The sequence below is a fragment of the Aulonocara stuartgranti genome (genome assembly GCF_965226115.1).
Source record: "Aulonocara stuartgranti genome assembly, chromosome: 7".
In the NCBI taxonomy this organism is placed as follows: Eukaryota; Metazoa; Chordata; class Actinopteri; order Cichliformes; family Cichlidae; genus Aulonocara; species Aulonocara stuartgranti.
This window is the reverse complement of record NC_138945.1, coordinates 55,202,380-55,226,162: the sequence shown is the minus strand read 5'-3', so window position 1 is coordinate 55,226,162 and position 23,783 is coordinate 55,202,380. Positions and strand designations below refer to the sequence as shown.

The 23,783-nt window shown below is 38.8% G+C and overlaps 1 protein-coding gene across 1 annotated transcript; it reads right to left on the bottom strand.

The window, feature by feature from the left end:
• Positions 1-5,506: 5,506 nt before the first annotated feature.
• muc2.1 (mucin 2.1) lies at positions 5,507-23,567 on the bottom strand. Its single transcript, XM_082538088.1, has 43 exons — positions 23,472-23,567; positions 23,075-23,330; positions 22,498-22,612; positions 22,035-22,125; positions 21,814-21,947; positions 21,498-21,714; positions 21,142-21,267; positions 20,932-21,046; positions 20,692-20,842; positions 20,456-20,569; positions 20,306-20,375; positions 20,049-20,186; positions 19,261-19,425; positions 18,752-18,846; positions 18,542-18,668; positions 18,179-18,434; positions 17,991-18,043; positions 17,793-17,905; positions 17,524-17,675; positions 17,246-17,384; positions 16,683-16,793; positions 16,387-16,566; positions 15,895-16,134; positions 15,650-15,806; positions 14,642-14,770; positions 10,121-14,541; positions 9,770-9,944; positions 9,442-9,689; positions 9,146-9,329; positions 8,848-9,058; positions 8,572-8,747; positions 8,381-8,450; positions 8,119-8,219; positions 8,001-8,032; positions 7,727-7,907; positions 7,535-7,639; positions 7,356-7,396; positions 7,145-7,267; positions 6,919-7,017; positions 6,661-6,789; positions 6,521-6,560; positions 5,960-6,083; positions 5,507-5,859 (listed from the first exon to the last, which is right to left on the bottom strand). The coding sequence occupies exons 1-43, from the start codon at positions 23,545-23,547 to the stop codon at positions 5,652-5,654; spliced, it is 10,188 nt and encodes a 3,395-aa protein (XP_082394214.1). The 5' UTR covers positions 23,548-23,567; the 3' UTR covers positions 5,507-5,651.
• Positions 23,568-23,783: the final 216 nt, after the last annotated feature.

Below are 23,783 nucleotides of genomic sequence, written 5' to 3'. Positions count from 1 at the left end.
ACACTCACGCATTGACTCTGTCGGCTATGTTTTGCCATGCATGCTCCCTTTCTTTTGCAGCTGTGGCTGTGTTACTTTTTTCCGCGGAATTTGCGTGTTATCGGCATATGCTGCCATCAGAATTTCGGCCTCAAGCGCTGTAAAATACATTGACCGCGCCTTCTTTCCCTCCGTCTCCATGGTGACTCGCTTAATCTGTGCTCCACTAATCAGGGCTTTATGTATCCTCGTGTGCGCGTTTAACTTGGGGTTAAAGCAACTCCGCGTTGACTGAACTAATTGTTATCAGCCTTTCTGAAACCGAATATTCCGAGTTGGACAGTTCGGGGTTACTCAACCCTGAGTATCGTTTTTCACTCTGAGTTTTCTAAACCGGCTTCCTGAAATAGGGCCCTGGTGACTGGTACAGAGTGAGAGGCACCCTGAACCAAAACGGCTACCAAAGCATTCTACAGTGTCATGCAATACCCTCTGCGATGCATCTAGTTGGTCAGGGGTTCAACCTGCAGCAAGATAATGACCCAAAAACATAAGTCTGAACTATGCGAGAACTACCTCAGGAAAAAAAGAACATAATGGTATGCTTGAAAACATGGAGTGGCCAGCACTGTCTCCAGATTTAAACCCCATCAAGCTGGTTTGGGATGAACTGGACAAAATAGTGAAAGCAAAGCAACCGACAAGTGCAACACATTTATGGGAAACCTTTCTGAAGAATATTTGACTTCTATTGTAGAAAGAATGCCACGGGTGTGTTCACCTTGTATATCTGCCAAAGGTGGCTACTTTGATGAGTCAAAAGTTTAAAAAATAACAATAAGGTCTGACACTGTCAGAGTAAGATTTAAGAAAGGCGGGACAAGACAGGAAGATTTTGTTTGTTTTTTTCAAAGATAACTGCACTGTAGGTGACATTTGATAAACTGGACAGAAATTTCCCTTAAGTCCTATTTATTTTTTTAATCAAATATTGGAACTGTATATTATATACTGCAGAGTTTTGTTTTTGTGAAACTTCCTGCAAAACAAACTGTAGTATAATAATAATTGTGTAATAAAAAGGTTGGGGTGCACATGGTTAGTATTAGGCTGCATTAAGGGTAGCATTCATGTATTTAAGAGGATGATGCTGATAACATTTACTTGCCAAATTTGACATTTTATACTAGCTTTATAACATGTAGGCATGAGACATCTGCTCATGTCATGTTGAATTCAGTTGGCCAAATCCACAAAGAGCAGCGTCACAGGTCAGCTGACCACAATTTGTACACATTTTAATATATAGTGGAGTTCACAATACATATTAATATGCAACTTATTTCAAAGGGATATTTTTCCCTCACATACACCTGCTATATTCTCCTTTAACCCCTACATGTAACCTTTTCATTTTCGGATTAAGAATATTTATTCATGACCCTAAACTAAACACCAATAATACGAGGTGTCATTTCTTTTTAATTGACACTAAGATTATCTGGATTTAGGTAAATCAGTTTAAATAATAAATATTATATCAAGATCATAGACTCACATTCAGAATAAGTCCTACATGATATATGTTATTATACCTGATATCTTTTAGATTAAGAATAATCATAATAAATAATGACAATCTCTTGCCCATGTACTTTTTTCTAAAGGTCAGATACAATGAACTGCTTGTTTTACCAGAGCAAATGTTAATTGTGCCAACAAAACCTTTCCCAAAAAACATGTCAAAGTAGACAATGTTTGGTTTTCGTATGTTATAGCAGCACATGCACTGTTGTCTTTGCATGGTTTAATGATAACAGAAACTCTTAGTCTGACTCAAAGCAAATAGATCAGCTGGCTTTAACTCAGAAAATTTAGTCAAGCAGAAATGTCCACACGGAAGTACCAGAAACGCAGATCCTGGAAAGGCTGTTTGACATTGACTCCAAAGTGGAGAAACTAAATCCCACAGACTCCTATGGTGAAATGCCCACATTAACAATTAAAATGCACGTCTACAGCTTTTGAACAGTAACAACTATACGATGGGTGAATTCATTGATTTGGAAACTGTTCAAGCTTAAAGTTAGAGGCAAGGCTGCTTTGATTGCCAGGTGTAGCTGTAGCCAGTCTTGCGCACCAGGCCCCATCTCTACTAATTTCTTTCACTGAACTGGACCAGAGATGCTACAATGTGAAGATGTGGTACTGTTAGAAATCTGGGTTTAAATACTTGGGAGATTTGTGTAACAGCAAAGATGGTGAAAGGCCAAATTTAAAAAAAAATAAATAAAAAAATAAAATAAAATAATAATAATAATAATAATAATAATAATACTTTTAAAAGTTTCTTTTAGTGGTTTTCATTAGATTTGACCAGTGACAGTTTAAATTAAAGCCAAATAACTTCCAAATAAGTAATAAATATATGTGCCTAAAATTATACAGTGATGAGATAAAAAGAGATGGTTACATTTTCACATTGGTGATTTAAGAATTACATTTCTTTAAATCACAAAATCATTTAAAACTTGCATTATGCATTTAGCAAGGTTGCCTTTTGCTTTAGAGGTTAGGTTTTCTTTAAAGTACTGTAGTCAAAAACAGACACAGTAAAACATTTAAGTGCTAACACATCCCAACAGATTATCTGTTATTGATTTATTATTATTTAACATCGAGTATGAAACTCTACTGGGGGAACATTTAGGCATACATTTTACGGTATCTCGCACAGAGTTTTATCACATTACTGCTAAGTCTCTAATTTTAAACTTGTGCTGCAATCTGACACACTACCGTCTTAGTGACAGTTGAAAGCGCCAGACAGGTTTTAGAGGATGATAAAAGGTGTTGGAACTTAAATAGTAATATATCTTTGTGGATTAAGTGTGCAGTTGTCCTAGTGACCAAAACTGCTTCAGTGTAATCATTTGTCCTCCCTGAATAAACGCAGTGCGTGCTGCTTCTGAGAACTTAATCTTCCTTCCTTGTTCTTACTGCCAGCTCATATTTGTCCTTGGAGGAGCTCTCACCTGAGTATTTGTTTGACAACATTCAAATTACCTTGGCATTTTCAGTTTGCACTCCAGAACCCCAGATGAAGTACTGAGTAAACAGACTTTAGCAAATACAATTCATGCTTAGTGTGGTTGGATGAGAAACAGGTTACATGAGCATCCAAAGCAGCTAGAGCCTCCAAAAATCCCCAAAACATTTACTTAACTGAGTTCTCCATTTAAACACAGGCTTGTGTGTTTGTGTGTGTGTGTGTGTGTGTGTGTGTGTGTGTGTGTGTGTGTGTGTGTGTGAACACTATTTATTAACATATTTCAGCACTTAGTTGTGTGTTTATTTTAGCTTTTCATTTAGTTATTTATACTGCATTGTGTTTAGTAGCATACTGCATATACTGAGACTGAAATTAGTTATCATTACAAATAGCTGAATGACAATAAAGCTGAGTCTAAAAATTGGCTAACATCACTGTAGTTTCCACCCAGAGTACAAAGACATGTGACTGACTGGTGATGCTAAACTGACTGTAGTTGTGAGCGTGTGAGTGTGTAGTTGTCTATTTCTGTGTTTTAGACTGGTTATAGACTGGTGTACCCCTGGCTTTTACCCAGTTTTGGCTGGGAATGGTTTCCAGCCTTGTTGAACAAGCAGCAAAGAAAATGGACTGATGGAAGGAAAAATAAATCTTATAGCATCTGACAGTTATTTGTGCCGTGTTCTTGTATACCCAGCAGAGGGTGTTCATTATGTACAAGTTGCTAAATGGACTGGCCTACTCTGCTGGCTCCTAATATATATGTGAAAAAAGAAAGCTGTAAAGTCTTTGCAATTGCTTCAGCTTATTCTAAAACCCCAAACAACCCTGAAGCTCCCAAACAGACACTAAACATAGGATGAACTATTCCGGACTTCAGTTTTTCTTAAGCATTCATCATTATTATTTACACAATTTGCTTATGGATTATTAGGCTGCTGCTGTCACGGTCCTGGGTCTCCTGACCCAGCGTTTTTAGTTCTTTGTGATTTTCGTATTATTGTACTTGTGTGATTTATTCTATGGCTTCTAGTTTTGATCCCTTCCCCTTCATGTCTCCCTGTGTGCCCCTCTATGTATTTATGAGCCCTCGTCCCCTTTCGTGTTTATTCCGTGTCTCCCCTGCCTGTTATGTTGGTGTTCTACTCGTGCTCTCTCTCCTCCTGTCTGAACCTCTGTGCTCCCTGTTTCACCTCTCCCGTCAGTGTTCAGTTCACCCCGCCCTGTCTCGTTATGATTATCAGTGTCACCTGTGTTCCCCGTGTGTTCCCACTCCCCTCGTTAACCCTCTGTGTATTTCTGTCTGCGTCTCCCTCTGTTCAGCGTGACGTCGTCCCTCTTGCTGTGTGGATCTCCCTGTGTGTCTCTCTGTGAGTTCTTAGTTTATGGTTTCCCAGTTTGGTTTAGTTTATATGTCTGTTCTGCCAGCGAATAAAGCTGAGTTTTGAGTTCATTCCCTCGTGCCTGTGAGTCCTGCATTTTGGGTCCTACTCCTGCCTGCCGCACAGCGCTCCGTGACAGCTGCCCCCGCGACCCGGCCCCGGACAAAGCGGATGAAAATGGATGGATGGATGGATTATTAAGGTATTCTGGTTGTTTTAGCAACCTATTCAAAAGTTATACTAATTTGCATTGCAGAGGTGTGTTGCTATATTTGATTGATTTACAAATTAAAGCACAAATCTTAAAGTGCTTCTTCACTTATTTTATGTTTACTACCTATTAAATCATTGTAACTAGTCTACAGTTTATTCACTCATCTGCATGTAGTGAAGCCGTTAAATATAATAAGCTGAAAATATTGTGTCTTTATTCAGATAAAAATTGTATATAAATCTAGAATAATTTCATAATAATAATTTCAAATTGATCTGATGTGATCAATAAAGGACTGAAGTGATAGGATGTTTGTATCCAAAAAGCATTCGTGTTTCCAACTACATAAGTGGACTGGCTGTGGTAAAATAGCAAAGTTAGCCATGTCTTTGGTATGTTGTCAAAGCAGAATTCAAAGTAATAGAAACTCTGGCTCTCACATAATTCTAGCGTCTTTTTTCATGCTGTATAATTGCTTTGAAATAAACATTATTGCTGAATTCTTTTCTGTTTCATTCTTATACTTACTAATGTTGTAACAGCTTGTTTCACCCCTACCACTTTTCAAATACTCCACGCGTTTAGTGATTTTGTATCTATATCTACAGTCCATAAGCACATCTCCACTCTTTCCTATTTTTATTTATTACTGCTTCACCAAGAACAGTCAAAATGCAGACTCTCCTGGTCTTTTTATTTCAAAATTTCACCCTGCCAACTTTATTGTATATTTAAAAAAACAGCTCGCTAAACTTTAATGTTTTTATGGAGAATAAGACAGTACATTTAGGGTTTGTGTGATGTAAATGTAAACACAAAATAAATGTTTAGATTTTATTTTACTAGAAAAAAAGAAGATGGAGGAGATGAGACATGAACTGAGTTGCAAGTTCTTTTTAATTTTGATCAGCAGATAAATACTCAAACTACAATACCAATTACTTTGTAAGATATATAATGATTTTTAAGAAAATATGGGAAGAAACATTTAAATGTCACATCTGTGAAGAGACGGACTGTTTCATCACAGCAGTGTGAAGCTTCTCTTCCTGCGAACATGATGTCGAGCTGTGGTGCAGTCCGTCTTGGTACACCCACACTGTTCCACATACATGTATGTGTAGGGGACCGTGTCTCCATTCAGGCAGACCAGGTCAACAGTGCGATTGCTGAAGTTTATCTCCTTACAGCATGAGCAGGAATGCTCCATAGCTGCTGCTGCTTCAGAGTACCTAAAGATAGCAGGGGACAGGATTATTAATATAGTCAAAGGGTAAAATAACACTTTTTGTAACTTTCCAGGGAACCATATAACATTAAGGTTATCCTTACATGGTGTAAGTGTTGCAGGATCCTTCACAATATGGCATATCTACCTCCTGGGAGGACTGACAACCTTTGAATGTAATATGGGTTGTCATGGACATTAACTTGCATCCCTTCTCCTTCTCCACACCTTTTACAAAAAAAGATGTTGAGTTAGTTTCTTTTATTTCTATTTAATGTAAATCCATCCATCCATACTGTTCCGCTTATCCAGATGTCATAGGCTGAAAGGCAGGTACATCCTGGACAGGTCGACACTCTGTCGACTCCATCATAGGGCTAACACCGACAAACAGCAATTCACAGTTAAATTCACACCTATGTGGAATTTAGAATCAACAGTTAACCTAACTCCACTAAGTGCATGTCTCTGGACTATTGGAAGAAGACAGTACCCGGAGAGAACCCATGCAGGCATTAGGGGAACATGCAAACTCCACACAGAAAGACCCTGGCTAGCTGCTGGATTCAAAACAAGTCCCTTCCGGCTGTGAGGCAACAATGTTAACCACCACGCCACTGTGCTGCCTCTGATTAAAATATTATATATCAAAATGTTATACTCACAAATTTTGCAACAGCCGTTTGCTGCAGTTTGAATTGTTTCCTAACGAGGAAAATATACAACATTAACAAAATTTGTTTAGTTTCATTTCATTTCAGACAGATACAGTCAATCAATCAACATTTTTTAAAAGCATACTTACAGGTTGGCAGTTACTCTCTTGGAAGGGTGGGCAGACAGTCTGTGAATGACTTGCTGTTAAAGTCTCACCATTCTTAACACAGGTGTAATGTTCACACTTATTCTCCGATGGTGACCAGGTTTCTCCTTGCTAGAAAGCAGTGAGATAGATGTATACACAAATCCACACAAACTTACTAGTATTTATTTAAACACACAAATAAGCACTTATTGGTGGTTGGCTTAGATGAATTAACACATGAAGTTACAACCAGCTTACAGTCAAAAGGTGTTTGGTTCCATTAATGTTGACAACACAGTGTTTCTGTACACACTTCCCGCAGCATTCATCTGAATCACTTTCCACATATCCATATCCCTGTGAGACACCGAGAGCGACGTTAGCTTGTGAAGCCCAATCTAGCAAGTGACACACTAAAGCCACCAAAGGAAAACAAACTGGGATGTATGGTGTAAGTGAAGATGACGGCTTTATTGTCTCTTACCAGTTCACAGTGTTCTTTGCATTGTTGAAACACACAAATTATTTTTAATAGACCAGATTTGGGGTCAATCTGATTGGCACAGGTACAATCCTGACATGCAATCACAGGAACTGAAGAACCAGGCTGACAAATAAAGAGAAGGTCATACATAATTATTCCATCATTAAAGGCAAAAAGGTGAGAAATGACAAGTCATCTGCTTCTTATTTACCTGATATTCAGTTTCTCTGTGTACACAAACTCTTTTAGGTTCTAGGAAAGAGTTGGACAAAGACGAGGTGAATTGCATGAAAGTACACACACACACGCACACACACACACACACACACATAGATAGATAGATAGATAGATAGATAGATTGATTGATTCAAACTGTTTGAATGAGATTACCACATGTATGTTCTGCACAGCATTTTCCATCAGGGACACTGACAACTGGCTTATATCCAATTGGACAATTCATATTAGTGACTGGGCAGGTGTTAGGTTGACATTCTGCAGAGATGATGGCACAGTGAGATACTACCAAAATCAAATAACATTCTGGAAAATTTTAAAGTGCTTTGATACTATATGTCTTACGACAAACATAGGTAGAACAGCAGGGGTCTGATGGACTGGTCTGGTTGACAAGGACAAACCCAGGAGCAGAGCAGTCTGTAGTGGCTGACGGTGGAGGGCACACCTTAGGCTTGCAAGTCACAGTCTTCGTAGATTCTTCACAGATGCAGTCCTGGCATTTGTACTCAAATCTTTCATTGAACTGAAAGAATAAACCACAACTTATATTATTTTCTCCTGTAAGTAAACAATAAAGAATAGAATTTCTGAAAAAAAAAAAGAGGAAGAAGATCACCTCACGAGGAATGCCCTCAGGATCAAGACATCCTGTTGGAAAATAAAAAAGTCACTAAAACTATATCATATACTTAGGTATGTAGTAGTAAACTGAAAATATTACAAAAAGTAATTACCACATTTTTCAACACATATTCCAGACTCCTGGTTGAAGAGTTTCATTCCATCAGGACAAAAGCATCCCTCAGTAGTGTAGTTCATAGTTGGTCCACTTGGACTGTAAAATAAGTTACGTTGGAACAGCAGTTAAATTCATTCAGTTAAGTTGATAAACAGTGTCACTTTTACTTATTGCCACTGTAACCATTTATATTTTGCCACATTTTGTTATTATCATAGTGCCTAGAAATGTTTTTGCATAGTTTTGCAGAAACTTACTCGTCTTGACAGGTTGGCTGTTCTGCAGGACCACAAGGCTTGTAAACTTTGCCTAATGGGCATTCACCAGCTGATGATGAAGAAAAGAACTTCATTGTTTTGTGCTTTGATTTTTATATACATGCTGGCAAAGTGTCACTTGTGATTCCAACCATTTCAAAACATTTACAAAATGATGAGGGGTTGCTTACTGCACAGTGTGGTGTGGTTCCTCCAGTAAATACAAACTCCAGCCTGAGCACAGGCTGCAGCATAAGTCTGTAAACTTGTGCACTCCACTGTTGGATTTGAAACGTGACAGCTATCAAAAACACAACCTCTGTAGAAATTTTCTGGAGAGACAAATGGATGGCACTCTGCAAAGAGACTGTTTTAACAAAAGACACAAAAATTAATGTATTTTGTTTTAAGTGCAAACTGTTAATAGTACAGGAATAAACTTTTGGGACAGATCAGATCATGCTTACCTAGTTTTAAGTAGGTCACACATGGAGTCTGGTTTGCATGGAGCTAAGGTAGGTGGTGGTTCAGGTGCACTGGTAGGTAGTGCGGGTGGTGTTGGGCAGTTGGGCTGGTAAAGGTCTTCAACAGGCCAATAGTCAGCCATCACTGCACAGCTTTCCACCAGCTTACCTCCAGGCAACATGCAGTCATCAGCCTGATTATTGTTGCATGTTCCTGACAATAGTAATTAAACAGTTAATATTGCAGTACAACCTCAAAGTAAGGGTTAAGAAATATGGCCATTTTAGTGAACATTCTCACCACAATGTCCCTGTGTGTTTTTGCCAAAGTACTGGAATGGAAGGGTTACACTGAAGCCAGTTATTCCAAATGTAACAACCACTTTTAGACGAGGAATCTCTAAAATCAGGTTAATGCCTGAATTCATGATCTTAACACCTTGTTGAGAATAAGGTAGGTTCAAACTTTCTCCATTTTTCAGTGCCTACAAAAGAATAATTGCACCATATGTAAAAATATACTATGAAATAATCTATCTTGGTTATTTTGCAGAAAAATACAATAAAATATTGGCAGTCATATATGCATAAATTTACCTCCAACTGTGCAGCTCCAATAAGATTATGATTAATGAGTGTGATGACTTGTGAAACATATGATACTGTTATCGATCGTGGACAAGAAACATCTTCAGTTGGATCACAAAAGACATTGTCAATATAAATCTCCAGGTTATGTATCGGTAAGATCTCTTTCATCAAAACATAAGTACAGTTTCCTTGATAACTGTAGTAAAGTCCATCAAATGTGATGTAATGTGGATCTCCCCACCCTTCACATACACCTTAAAAGAAAGAAAAAAAATTTAATGGAGGGGAAAAAACATGAATGGAACAAATGTTTTTTACTCACAAAATAACTTACAGTCGCAAGTATAATATTGACAGCAGTAGTACTCGTCATATACCAGAACTGGTTTCTTTCCATTCGTGCAAGTTATGTTTTGAAGAGGTGGACATTCATATGGAATAATTTCTATTGTGTTGTTCTCTATGCATCTGGCCATGGTGCAGTTGCACAAATAGAAGGTCTCATTTTGCTTGAAGAAAATAGCACAAATAAAAATAATAAAGGTACTTTAAGATGCTTTTTTGCCAAATACCTATGAGTTCATTAAGGTATAACCTATAAGTTAATTACTGGAAAAGTGAAAACAGTCAAAATCTCATTAAATACAAAGTTATTGAAAATTTTTTTATGTGTAATGGGTCTTACTGAGACACCCCAATCAGGGCAGTCTGGTGGAGGAGTTGTAGTAGGAGGTGTGGCTGTAGATGTTGTAGTAGGAGGTGTAGCTGTGGTAGTTGGAGGCGTTGGTGTCGTTGTAGTAGGAGGAGTGGTTGTTGTTGTAGGAGGTGTAGTCGTAGTTGCTGTAGTAGGAGGTGTTGGTGTAGTTGTTGTCGGAGGAGTGGTTGTTGTTGTAGGAGGTGTAGTCGTAGTTGTTGTAGTAGGAGGTGTTGGTGTAGTTGTAGTAGTAGGAGTGGTTGTAGTTGTAGGAGGTGTAGTTGTAGTAGGAGGAGTAGTTGTAGTTGTAGGAGGTGTAGTTGTAGTTGTTGTAGTAGGAGGTGTAGTTGTGGTAGTCGGAGGTGAGGTTGTAGTTGTCGTAGTAGGAGGTGTAGTTGTGGTAGTTGGAGGCGTTGGTGTAGTAGTAGTAGGAGGAGTGGTTGTTGTTGTAGGGGGTGTAGTCGTAGTTGTTGTAGTAGTTGGTGTAGTCGTAGTTGTTGTAGTAGGAGGTGTTGGTGTAGTTGTAGTAGTAGGAGTGGTTGTAGTTGTAGGAGGTGTAGTTGTAGTAGGAGGAGTAGTTGTAGTTGTAGGAGGTGTAGTCGTAGTTGTTGTAGTAGGAGGTGTTGGTGTAGTTGTAGTAGTAGGAGTGGTTGTAGTTGTAGGTGTAGTTGTGGTAGGAGGAGTAGTTGTAGTTGTAGGAGGTGTAGTCGTAGTTGTTGTAGTAGTTGGTGTAGTCGTAGTTGTTGTAGTAGGAGGTGTTGGTGTAGTTGTAGTAGTAGGAGTGGTTGTAGTTGTAGGAGGTGTAGTTGTAGTAGGAGGAGTAGTTGTAGTTGTAGGAGGTGTAGTCGTAGTTGTTGTAGTAGGAGGTGTTGGTGTAGTTGTAGTAGTAGGAGTGGTTGTAGTTGTAGGTGTAGTTGTGGTAGGAGGAGTAGTTGTAGTTGTAGGAGGTGTAGTCGTAGTTGTTGTAGTAGGAGGTGTAGTCGTAGTTGTTGTAGTAGGAGGTGTTGGTGTAGTTGTAGTAGTAGGAGTGGTTGTAGTTGTAGGAGGTGTAGTTGTAGTAGGAGGAGTAGTTGTAGTTGTAGGAGGTGTAGTCGTAGTTGTTGTAGTAGGAGGTGTTGGTGTAGTTGTAGTAGTAGGAGTGGTTGTAGTTGTAGGTGTAGTTGTAGTAGGAGGAGTAGTTGTAGTTGTAGGAGGTGTAGTCGTAGTTGTTGTAGTAGGAGGTGTTGGTGTAGTTGTTGTAGGAGGAGTGGTTGTTGTTGTAGGAGGTGTAGTCGTAGTTGTTGTAGTAGGAGGTGTTGGTGTAGTTGTAGTAGTAGGAGTGGTTGTAGTTGTAGTAGTAGGTGTGGTTGTAGTTGTAGGAGGTGTGGTTGTAGTAGTAGGAGGTGTAGTTGTAGTTGTAGGAGGTGTAGTTGTGGTAGTTGGAGGCGTGGTTGTAGTTGTAGGTGTAGTTGTAGTAGGAGGAGTAGTTGTAGTTGTAGGAGGTGTGGTTGTAGTTGTTGTAGTAGGAGGAGTGGTTGTTGTTGTAGGAGGAGTGGTTGTTGTTGTAGGAGGTGTAGTCGTAGTTGTTGTAGTAGGAGGTGTTGGTGTAGTAGTAGGAGTGGTTGTAGTTGTAGTAGTAGGAGTGGTTGTAGTTGTAGGAGGTGTGGTTGTAGTAGTAGGAGTGGTTGTTGTTGTAGGAGGTGTAGTCGTAGTTGTTGTAGTAGGGGGTGTTGGTGTTGTTGTAGTAGTAGGAGTGGTTGTTGTTGTAGGAGGTGTAGTCGTAGTTGTTGTAGTAGGAGGTGTTGGTGTAGTTGTAGTAGTAGGAGTGGTTGTAGTTGTAGGAGGTGTAGTTGTAGTAGGAGGAGTAGTTGTAGTTGTAGGAGGTGTCGTTGTAGTTGTTGTAGTAGGAGAAGTAGTCGTAGTTGTTGTAGTAGGGGGTGTTGGTGTTGTTGTAGTAGTAGGAGTGGTTGTTGTTGTAGGAGGTGTAGTCGTAGTTGTTGTAGTAGGAGGTGTTGGTGTAGTTGTAGTAGTAGGAGTGGTTGTAGTTGTAGGAGGTGTAGTTGTAGTAGGAGGAGTAGTTGTAGTTGTAGGAGGTGTAGTTGTAGTTGTTGTAGTAGGAGAAGTAGTTGTAGTTGTAGGAGGTGTGGTTGTAGTTGTTGTAGTAGGAGGAGTGGTTGTTGTTGTAGGAGGAGTGGTTGTTGTTGTAGGAGGTGTAGTCGTAGTTGTTGTAGTAGGGGGTGTTGGTGTTGTTGTAGTAGTAGGAGTGGTTGTTGTTGTAGGAGGTGTAGTCGTAGTTGTTGTAAAAGGAGGAGTGGTTGTAGTTGTAGTAGTAGGAGTGGTTGTAGTTGTAGGAGGTGTAGTTGTAGTAGGAGGAGTAGTTGTAGTTGTTGTAGTAGGAGGTGTTGGTGTTGTTGTTGTAGGAGGAGTGGTTGTTGTGGTAGGAGGTGTTGGTGTCGTTGTTGTAGGAGGAGTGGTTGTTGTTGTAGAAGGAGTAGTTGTAGTTGTAGGAGGTGTAGTCGTAGTTGTTGTAGTAGGAGATGTAGTTGTGGTAGTTGGAGGCGTTGGTGTAGTTGTAGTAGGAGGAGTGGTTGTAGTAGTAGGAGGTGTAGTTGATGTAGTGGGAGGTGTAGTTGTGGTAGTCGGAGGTGTGGTTTTAGTTGTTGTAGGAGGAGTGGTTGTTGTTGTAGGAGGTGTAGTCGTAGTTGTTGTAGGAGGAGTAGTTGTAGTTGTAGGAGGTGTAGTCGTAGTTGTAGTAGGAAGTGTAGTTGTTGTAGTAGTAGGAGTGGTTGTTGTTGTAGGAGGTGTAGTTGTTGTAGTGGGAGGTGTAGTTGTGGTAGTCGGAGGTGTGGTTGTGGTTGTAGTAGGAAGAGTGGTTGTTGTAGAAGGTGTAGTCGTAGTTGTTGTAGTAGGAGGTGTAGTTGTGGTTGTTGGAGGTGTAGTTGTAGTTGTAGTGGGAGGTGTAGTTGTGGTAGTCGGAGGTGTTGATGTAGTCGTGGTACTAGGGGATGTGGTTGTTGAACATATCTTACAACAATATACCCTTATCTCATAGTCATAGCACTTTCTTGGAGGTCTGGTCTGATCCTCTACTCTACATATTAAACCAGTGTCCTGATCACAACTAACAACTTGGCCAGTTTCAGTCACAAAGTCATCAAAGGTTTTGTCCGGGTATAGTACCGCTCTACACTCAATGTCTTGAATATCTTCACATATTTGAAGACCGCTATCTGTGATGTTTTTGTATGTTTCCCAATCACTTTTGTCCGTTGGATCATCCACATCATACCAGTCTGACCACGCACATGTGGTACTTGGAATGCAAGTAGTCGATGAGATTGTGGTTGTACTTGTGGTTGTAGGGGGTGTAGGTGTAGTTGTAGTAGGAGGAGTAGTTGTAGTAGGTGTAGTCGTAGTTGTTGTAGTAGGAGGTGTTGGTGTAGTTGTAGTAGTAGGAGTGGTTGTAGTTGTAGGAGGTGTAGTTGTAGTAGGAGGAGTAGTTGTAGTTGTAGGAGGTGTAGTTGTAGTTGTAGGAGGTGTGGTTGTAGTTGTTGTAGTAGGAGGAGTGGTTGTTGTTGTAGGAGGAGTGGTTGTTGTTGTAGGAGGTGTAGTCGTAGTTGTTGTAGTAGGGGGTGTTGGTGTTGTTGTAGTAGTAGGAGTGGTTGTTGTTGTAGGAGGTGTAGTCGTAGTTGTTGTAAAAGGAGGAGTGGTTGTAGTTGTAGTAGTAGGAGTGGTTGTAGTTGTAGGAGGTGTAGTTGTAGTAGGAGGAGTAGTTGTAGTTGTTGTAGTAGGAGGTGTTGGTGTTGTTGTTGTAGGAGGAGTGGTTGTTGTGGTAGGAGGTGTTGGTGTTGTTGTTGTAGGAGGAGTGGTTGTTGTTGTAGAAGGAGTAGTTGTAGTTGTAGGAGGTGTAGTCGTAGTTGTTGTAGGAGGAGTGGTTGTTGTTGTAGGAGGTGTAGTCGTAGTTGTTGTAGTAGGAGGTGTTGGTGTAGTTGTAGTAGTAGGAGTGGTTGTAGTTGTAGGAGGTGTAGTTGTGGTAGTTGGAGGTGTGGGTGTAGTTGTAGTAGGAGGAGTGGTTGTTGTTGTAGGAGGTGTAGTCGTAGTTGTTGTAGTAGGGGGTGTTGGTGTTGTTGTTGTAGTAGGAGGTGTAGTCGTAGTTGTAGTAGGAGGTGTTGGTGTAGTTGTTGTAGGAGGAGTGGTTGTTGTTGTAGGAGGTGTAGTCGTAGTTGTTGTAGTAGGAGGTGTTGGTGTAGTTGTAGTAGTAGGAGTGGTTGTAGTTGTAGGAGGTGTAGTTGTAGTAGGTGTAGTCGTAGTTGTTGTAGTAGGTGTAGTTGTGGTAGTTGGAGGTATTGTCGTAGTTGGCTCACATACATCCACACATGTTTTGTTTTTCTCATCAAATATGGGCTTATCTTCTGGGCATACAGGGTAACAGCCTGTATAAAAGGATATCACATAATAACCTTAATTAATATTTCTGAATGGCACATTTATCTGATTCAAGGTAATACAAACTGACACGACTGAACCTCCTACCTTCCAGGGTGGGTATCGGATTCAAACATACACCTTCTGGATTCAAACAGGTCTTGTAGCATGGAGAGTGGCAAGGGTTATAGTGCCACGTGCATATAAATGGGTCGTTGTAGTAATCACAATAGACAGCTAGGAGAAAAAGATACAAATTATGCCATTTACTTAGATGATTAAAATGTTGACTAAAATATATGAAATTTCAATTTATAATGTGAATGCAGTTCAAACTCCACTCTCACATTAAAATTTAATAAGGTTATTGAAAATATTTTGGAATTTCTGTCTGATTGCACTAAAATAAAAAGATTGCAATGAGATTATTTATTTGATTTTGGAAATAAGTAACCCTGACTATAATATACACTGAGTTTAAATTGAAGTGAATGTGTTACATATGCAAGTGTTATAAACTAAAGCAAATATTGTCTGCAGTATATTTGATGTTAGATTACATAAGTAATAAGTCTTTACTTATTACAGATGCAAAATTTGTTTCCTTTCACTTTTCCACATATTATTTTTGTTGTGATTATCGTTAATCACATTTGACCTACACTCAGTATTTAAGAATGATCCCACTACAATTGCATATCCTTTTCAATAGAGCCCAACATGTTATATTACAGGATTTTTTTAAGCTAACACAAACCAAACACCGACTCTGGAACAATCACTTTGCACATCCATTTTCTTTTGCATTTAACACTTAGAAATGTGTTGTCCGGAGTGGTTTAATTAATTGTCTGACTATTGTAAAAATGAGAAAATTCCGTTTCAGATGCTTTATAAGCTTGCAAAAGCACGTGTCCACTTTGGTCCCTATTGGTTATTGAGTGTAGCTTGATACAGAAAAGATCAAGTTTATTAATTAATAATAATAAAGTAAAAAATACGAAAAATGATGGGGTATGTTTACTGAGCAGATTGATATATAGATCTCTGTAGTTGCAAACACCAGGCTCACAAGAATTTAAAGCCTCAAAAAACAAAAAACAAACTGTTACTCACGACAGATCTCTGGAGTTCTCCATGCAATGCAAACATCATGCTCATTGCAAGCCTGAGCGTAAGCTGCAACTGCTGTGCAGAAACATTCACAGTCTCCTCCAGTGTCGCAGGCACATGAGTCTTTTACACAGTTTTCATAAAATGGAAAAGGGCTAACCTGAACAGTGGTGCAAATTTGATGATGATTTTTTTAGAGCATTGTTTTAGATTTGCGTGAATGTGAACAAGTTACAAATTCTCATTACCTTTTTGTGGCATTCTTTAAATGTTTCTCCAATTATGATGCTACACATCAATTTTGCCCACTGATGTCGACCGGGTGTTACTACGCACGGATCAATGTTCACCTCCGCATCTGGACAAGAGCTAGACACTTTCCAGCTGTTTGCAAACTCAAGTGGATTGCTCACCACCAGCTGACCCTGAGTGGTGTAGTCATTCTGTCCATCACCATCGAAATTACCACACAGGCCACACACCTCTCCCTGTGCAAATAAACAAAAGAGTCAATCGAGCAATGTGAGATCTTAATAAATATAATTTAGTGATTTACATTTATCATAATTTCATTAATATATTAGGCTCCTAGGAATTTTCTTTCTTTTTTAGAAATGATTCTGTTAATTTTTTCAATATGAGGTATTGAAAACCACAAGTATGTGGTCAGACAAAAAAGGGTACAATAAAATAGTAAAACTTTAATGCAAGAATTTAATGTAACAGTTACTGTGACTCACGTTGTGCGTTGGTTCAAGCAGGATCCGAACAGCTGTTTTGCGATCCCACATCACTGCCATCCCAATCTCAGATTCTACAACCACATACAAGCCAACATTCCTTATCTTGTACTTGATATCAGGTCCATGTCCCAGATCACCCTCTTCAACTCTTCCCCTTGATAGTTTAATTTCATTTTTCTGTAATGAAGGAAAGGAAATTTCTGTTGGTTCAATTGCAATGCTGAAAATATATTTACTTAGATTTACTATTGATGGCATAAGAAAGCTTTGATATTGTTTATAAGTGATCTTACCCCCAGTTGAATTCTGACTTTTTTAGAGCAGGTGGTGCCCGTAGAGCCACAAGGTACATTTTCAGTGATAACTCCAAAGCTGTTGTGCACCGTTTTATTGCCACAGTTGTTCTGTTAAAAAAAAAAAGGGAAAAAAAAGATTAAACTTTGTGTTTTTTGGGGGCTAAAGTAGACGATAACAGGAACAAGATTATGCACTTACATGTTATATATTGACTAACTGCCTTTGAATCTTTATGTAATGACTTTTGGAGACACAGTGTAGGTAATTCTTAACTGTCTCAAATCTTTGCACTTAGAAAAAATGATATTATTTACAATATAAGGCATTTGCTCCTTGCAATTTCACCTATGAGTTCTAAGTAAGTAATTGTATTTGGTAAACAAAATATACAGTGTGAATGGCATGTAACTTTTTTTTTACAAAGGAAATTAGAGTTGCATAACTGACTTTACTCCTAATTGTTCAGAGTTTATTTCTATGAGAAACTTTAGATCAGGACATGACAAGGTCAATTTAGGTGACAGCTGTGCTTTGGATGATTCTGGCATACATTATTTACCTTTACAGCAATATAGCCACACTGTCCTTGAAATGCATATGTTTTCTGATCAAATGTGGTGTAGTGACCACTTCCATAAATAATGCAAGTTCCTGGACATTTTTTCTCAGAGCATGTCCATTTTCCACTTTGGCAGGTACTAAATGTATCAAAAAAAAAAAAGTAAATACAGTACAATTTGAATACTGTGAGAAAAACATGTCATATATATCACATACTGTTTATTACTCTACAAGTATTAATTAGAAAATAACTAAAAAAATAAAATAAGATCCTACCAGGTGTTGCACTGATTAGGTATTTGTGTCCCGGAGACATAGAGATGGCCATCATGTTTGCATGGACAGTCACTTTCTTTCACACAGAAACCTTTACCATCATCAAGGAGGCCACTGGGACACCGACAACCAGATTCACACTCTGTGGCATCCTGGGAGGATAGAAAGACCACATTGATAAAAAATAAATAAATAAATAAATAAATAAATAAATAATATTTATCAGATATTGTTTTTTCAGACTTGGAGGTGCATCAAAAACAACTCACACAATCATCATTGTCCAGATTTAAACAAGTTCGAGCACACTGCACTCCAACAACTCCTGCGCTTGCAGTGGAGCAGTTGAAGTATTCTTTTGGAGAAGGACAAGCTGTAGAAACTGTAGGAAAAAAAGTACAAATTCCTTTAATATACTATATATTGTCTTAAAAAAACTCTCTCATTGAAGAAGAAAAAAAACTGACTTGACATGCGGGTTCTCCCAGAATGGCAATGAAGAACTCCGTTGGTGCATATGCTAGAAAAAGTCACCAGAATTATAAAGATACAACACAAAAAGCCAAGTCTGTGTAAATCCATCATACTACATGTATTACGGTCCTGTTTAATCCTTAGTTTAGGATGTTTCATTTGAAATCCTGAAGTGACTCACCAGCGCTCGTTGTTGGTGCTGATGGACTTGCCTGACTTTACGTAGACTTCATTATGGTAACAGGGACACTTTGCCACTGGGACACAGATGCCGTTGTCATCTAGGTAGTGACCCTCAGCGCAGGAACAGCCATCCACAGGCAAGAAATCAGAGGTGCAGCTCTGCTGCTTTAAGCTCAATGAGCTGCAAGTCAGCTGGCATCTCTGATTTTTGTAAGAGAAGGTCTGAGATGCTGGGCAGTTCTTGGTGTATTTTTCTGTTTTACAGAAAATATGCTAATGATTACCTCATAGTTTTGGACTAACTAATAAAAAAGAACACGCTCATCAAACTTCATTACTGAGCTGTTTCAGATACACTTACCGCACACATTCTCTCTCCAGTCTGTCAAGAACACTCCCTTTGATGCACAAGCTCTTGTGTAGGAGGAGAATACAGCACACAGGCAGTCCTCGCTCTTCTCACAGTTACAGCTAGCATAAGTACATCGCTGTAGAAAACAGTGAACACATTTTTATTGTATTACAGTCCCACTGTATTTAGTTAAAGAAACACAGATAGATTGTGTTGTACCTTGTAGTAAATCTCAGGATCCACTACAGAATGGCACTCTGCAAAGGTGCTATTTGGCTGTCGTAGCAAGGCGCACCAGTGATTGGCATACTTTTCTATAAGTAGATGAGTAAAAATGTCATTTCTTGCTTATATTTCTTGCTTGTTTATATATGCTGCAATTAGTGCCTGGAAAGTAAGTTTCAAGAAAATGATAGCAATTAAAGAAATAAACTTCCTTCCATCCATCCATCCATTCTCTTCCACTTATCCTTGTCAGGGTCGCGGGGTGGGTGGGAGGTAGGGTACACCCTGGACACACCGTGGACACGTTGCCAGTGTGTCACAGGGCTAACACATAGAGGATAGACAACCATTCACACTCACATCCACACCTATGACCAATTTATAGTTACTAATTAATCCAAACCCACTAAACAAATAGGTGGAGTTCAGAAAAAACATAAACGTGGACAATAAAATAAGGAATAAGAAATAAACTTGATGGACAAAAACACTTTCCAGTTTACCATTTTCCACGCTGAAAGAACAAGGGTCATCGAGTCTGTCTTCTCTGTCTTGGCATATATGGCTAGCCTTCCAGGAGTTACTGAAAGCTGCTGCACTTCCCTCCACAATGCCCTGACGAGTGTTCATGTCATCAGACAGGACCATGTTGTAGTTCCCACATAAACCTAAAAATTACAGATTCTTAATGAAGAAATTATCATGAAATGCAAATAAGAATGCTAAAGAAAAAAGTATATCAAAATAAATTATTTTCAATGACTTGCTAGTTGGGTGGTATTCAGAGTGGGACAATCCTGAGATCATCCCTGGTCACATACAACACAATTTCTCTATTATGTTCTTTGGCTACCTCAGTGTCTACTTTTCACTGAACCTTCAAGATAGCCTTTTTATTTTGGCATACCAGTTAGCTGCCCACACCATCTTAACTGGTTCCTTTTCATCTGAAGAAGCTAACAGTCTATTACGAGCGCCTTCATTATTTTTTAAATTTCTCGCTGTAGCTCTAAGAGTGGGCGAGGCCATTTATTACAACCTTTTAGCCAAAAGGTTGTAATAAGGTTGCTGGCAGTGTTTAATTTAAAAAAAAAACATATGAATCACTGAAGTCAACATAATCTGCTGTTGTTTCATTTGTTTAAGCTGCAAATGGCAAAGTTTGTTTCGAAATGCACAGATATAACCATCTTCAACAGACAGCATTCTTTAAGTCTTGCAATAAATAGTTACTTAATAAATGCATACTAGCCCTCGTGATATAATGCTTTAAGACTAATGTAAAACTTACCACGTGTCTTTTCTCTGTAGCTCTGCTCCAGGCTGACATAGACTTGCATGAGAGGCACATGTTGGATCTGAATTTGCAAACCAAAACTGGTCTGGAGGATGATGTGAAAGGACGAAGCGTGGAATATACTGATATCCCCTGTGAATGAAGAGATACACAAAAATCAGTGGTATCAGTGGCTCAGTGGCTAAGTTCTTACATCTCAGCATAAATGAAAGTAACATCTTAAATCGAAAGTTCCTTATTTTCCGACCAACCTGAGAAGTACGGCAAACTGATACTCTGCATATTCTGCTTTACTGCGCCATCAGCAGTGAATGTTAACACCTGAATAAAAACAGAATCGATCATTAAAATGTTGCAGCTGTCAGTATCTATTTAAAGCACGAGCCCGGTATTAAACTCACATTGTGTCTGTCATTGTTCAGCAGGATTTTGATGGTCTTCAGACAGGTGTCATACTCTTGGTGTGCACATGGTACCAGTTTGACCAGAATGGTAAACGCAGGGCTTGCATCATCCTGAAATACACATAATGTAAGCAAAAGAAAAAAAATGTAGCCTAATCCAATATATTTTTACTTACATGTGCCCAACACAGTATTGTCTAAAATTTGACTGTACTGTACTAAGGCTCATTTACCTTTCTTTCCACCTTTGCCAGGGTGTAGTAACAGTCTCCATGGAAGGTGAAGTCTTTCCCATCAAAGGTGGTTACATGTGAACCTTCTTCAACCGCACACGTAGAAGGTGTTGAAAGACTTTCACAAGCCCATCTACCTTCAAAACATGTGCTGAAAAAAAAAACCCCAAATTCATTAAGAAAACAAAATATGCAGACACATTGTTAAAAATTACATTCTGATTGCATTATGAACATTACCATTCCTCTCGCTCCTGTCTGTAAACTTCACCAGATTCATAGATTTTTCCATGCTTGCACTGGCATTCAGACTGAGCAATACACCCCCTCATGGAAATGTCATCGAACACGGTTCCTGAAATGGAAGGTTGGCATTTGAAGGTAACATCCCATGAAAAGAGAAGCTTTAACAGGTGTGTAGAAAGAAACTTATTTGACAAGCGCGCTAACCAGGAGGACAGAAGCAGCCGTCCATTTTGTGGTCCTCACAGAATGAGCTTGTGTCTTGATGCGTGCAGGTATCCACACAAGGGGATCCACTCTCTTCATAAACCATGTTGAATGGGCACTGTTTGGCTGTGAAGGAAGTGGGAATTTACGCAAAGTGTCTAAACATCAACTTGTTGAAGTTTTTCACTTGAGTGTAAAAACAGCAGATTTTTTTGTGCACTTATTTTACTTCTGACATTTGCCAAATTTCACCATATACTTGGCTCAGGTGATTTCAGTGTTTTGGTACTCTCTCTACCGCTTAATATATAAAATACAAAAAGAAAAAGAAAAAGAAAGAAAAAACAAAACTTTACCACAGAACTCAGAAGTCCTCCAGTTGGGAGGCTCCCCTCCTGCATGGGAACACTGTCGAGAGAACTCAGAGAGTGTGCTGCAGACACAAAAGTCATCTGAATGGTTGGTGCAGCCACACATGTCCTGCACACAGGCCTGAATGTAAGGCTCGGGGTCAATCAGTTTGGTACAGGAGCTCCAGGTTTCTGCATGCAGCATCTCTTCACAGGTGTTTTGCTAAACGACAGTAAACACATGCACAATTATTTAATGCAAACAAAAAAAAACATCAGATCTCTTTCGTTAAACCTGGCTAAAGTAGGTAACAAAACTCACAAACTCTTTGCATGACTCTGGCACATTCATAGCTTCCTGTGAGACATCTTCCTCTTCATATGGGTCCTCACAATCATCATTTGGACGATGGACTTTATGTATGTTGCCAAACTCAATGGGGCTGATTTTCCGACCTTTTGCATACAATTACATTAGTAGGGACACGCAATAGCCAGCATATTGAAGATTTAAAAAATTAATGAATGATGAACAGCTTTTACCATCAAGGAGGAACTCGTTGTAAACTGGAACACCGTTAAAATCTCCACAAAGTCCACAAGTGCGGTTAGTGTAATCATTATCAATTTCCACCTTAAATATGGAGTAAAGGGTTAGAAAAAGTTTTAGAAACCAGACATGACATGTTTAAGATATTAATACAGTATATATATATAATATATAATATATATAATAATAACAAAATAAAATGAAACGAATGCATCAAAGTTGCCACATTTAAGGACTTTACATGTATGCAAGGACAATAGTAACCACTGTAACTATTGTTGTAGTGAACCAGGTAATCAGCAATTCAACTCGAGGACAATGTGTTTATTTAAATGCCACACAGACCAAAATATAAAAGTATGGCTAAGTATTTCTGGAGGTTGGGCTGTTAGTCATTAATTAAAGAAATGTGTTTAAAATAATGTCCTATTGGATCTGTCTATTTTAAGGATTTACCATGACTGCATCATCAAGGTTCCACATGACAATGATGCCAACTTTGGACTGGAGCTTGATGTAGACTGCATTTCTTTCCACTTGTACTCCGGCCTCGTAGTGTGGCAGTTTGACACTGAGAAGAAAGATAATATCTTTTTGACAATTATAATTCATTTATATCTATAATTAACATTATATAAGAAGCATCTCTGTAATGAATAAAGTCTTTTGCATTAGTAAATCACTCTGTGAACTTCAGCTGTGCTTTTTATGAGTGTATACAAGTGCTGAGGGGAAGTGTGCGTAATGATGAACATGGTCAATCAATCAATCAATCAATCAAAGATTAATAAGCATGTGGATATTTCTTCCTACTCCATTTCAGACTTGATGATGATTTAGTGGTTAATTCATGTCATTAGGATTGTGTGTATGTATTGTTTATATATATATATATATATATATATATATATATATATATATATATATATATATATATATATATATATATATATATATATATATATATCTGAGATAAAAGATTATCATTGTCATCATAATTCTATCAGAGTTGCTTTTTTTTTTTTAAACTTACGGCAGGTCGTTTACAGTGACCACATCCTTGCTGAGGTGAAATGCAAAATCGATGATGGTGACCACCACATAACTGACTGTCGGGTTTCCATTGTTTTCATTCCTCTTCATGTGCACAGAGAACTCTGGGAAGGTGTCATGGCAGTCGGAGACCAGGTTGTATTCACACATGCCAGGAAACTGGTACACATCACCATCGAACGTCTTGAAGTGCTCCCTGCCCCATGTGCTACAGATGCTGCTCACATGGTTGCGGACTGGAGAAACATTCACGTAAATAAAAGATGAATATTGGTGGAAGTATTATAAATGTTGTGTTCATATATGCATCAATGAAGAAGCTACATTTATTTAAATAATTGAGGTTTAAAAGCAGACCAAAATTATTTGAGTCTTACCCAATCTGGCTTGGATCTCAGTGACATGGGCTATAGTCAAAGCAAGGAAGCACAACCCCACCGAACTCCCCCTCATTGTTGCCACTGTGGACTTGATGTTCCCTGAGTGGGTAATGTAGAGAGTGGTTCTTGACTACCTTTTATATTGAGATCAGACTTTTTTTTTCTCACAGCTTCTTCCTGTGTAAGACGTGAAGATTTATTGCTAGTCGTGGCAAACATGTGCTGGATGGCTGTCCAACACCCTTCACAAATCCCATATAACTTATTATTACATCCTTCCTCTTGATTGAACAAGTATGTTTGCACTTG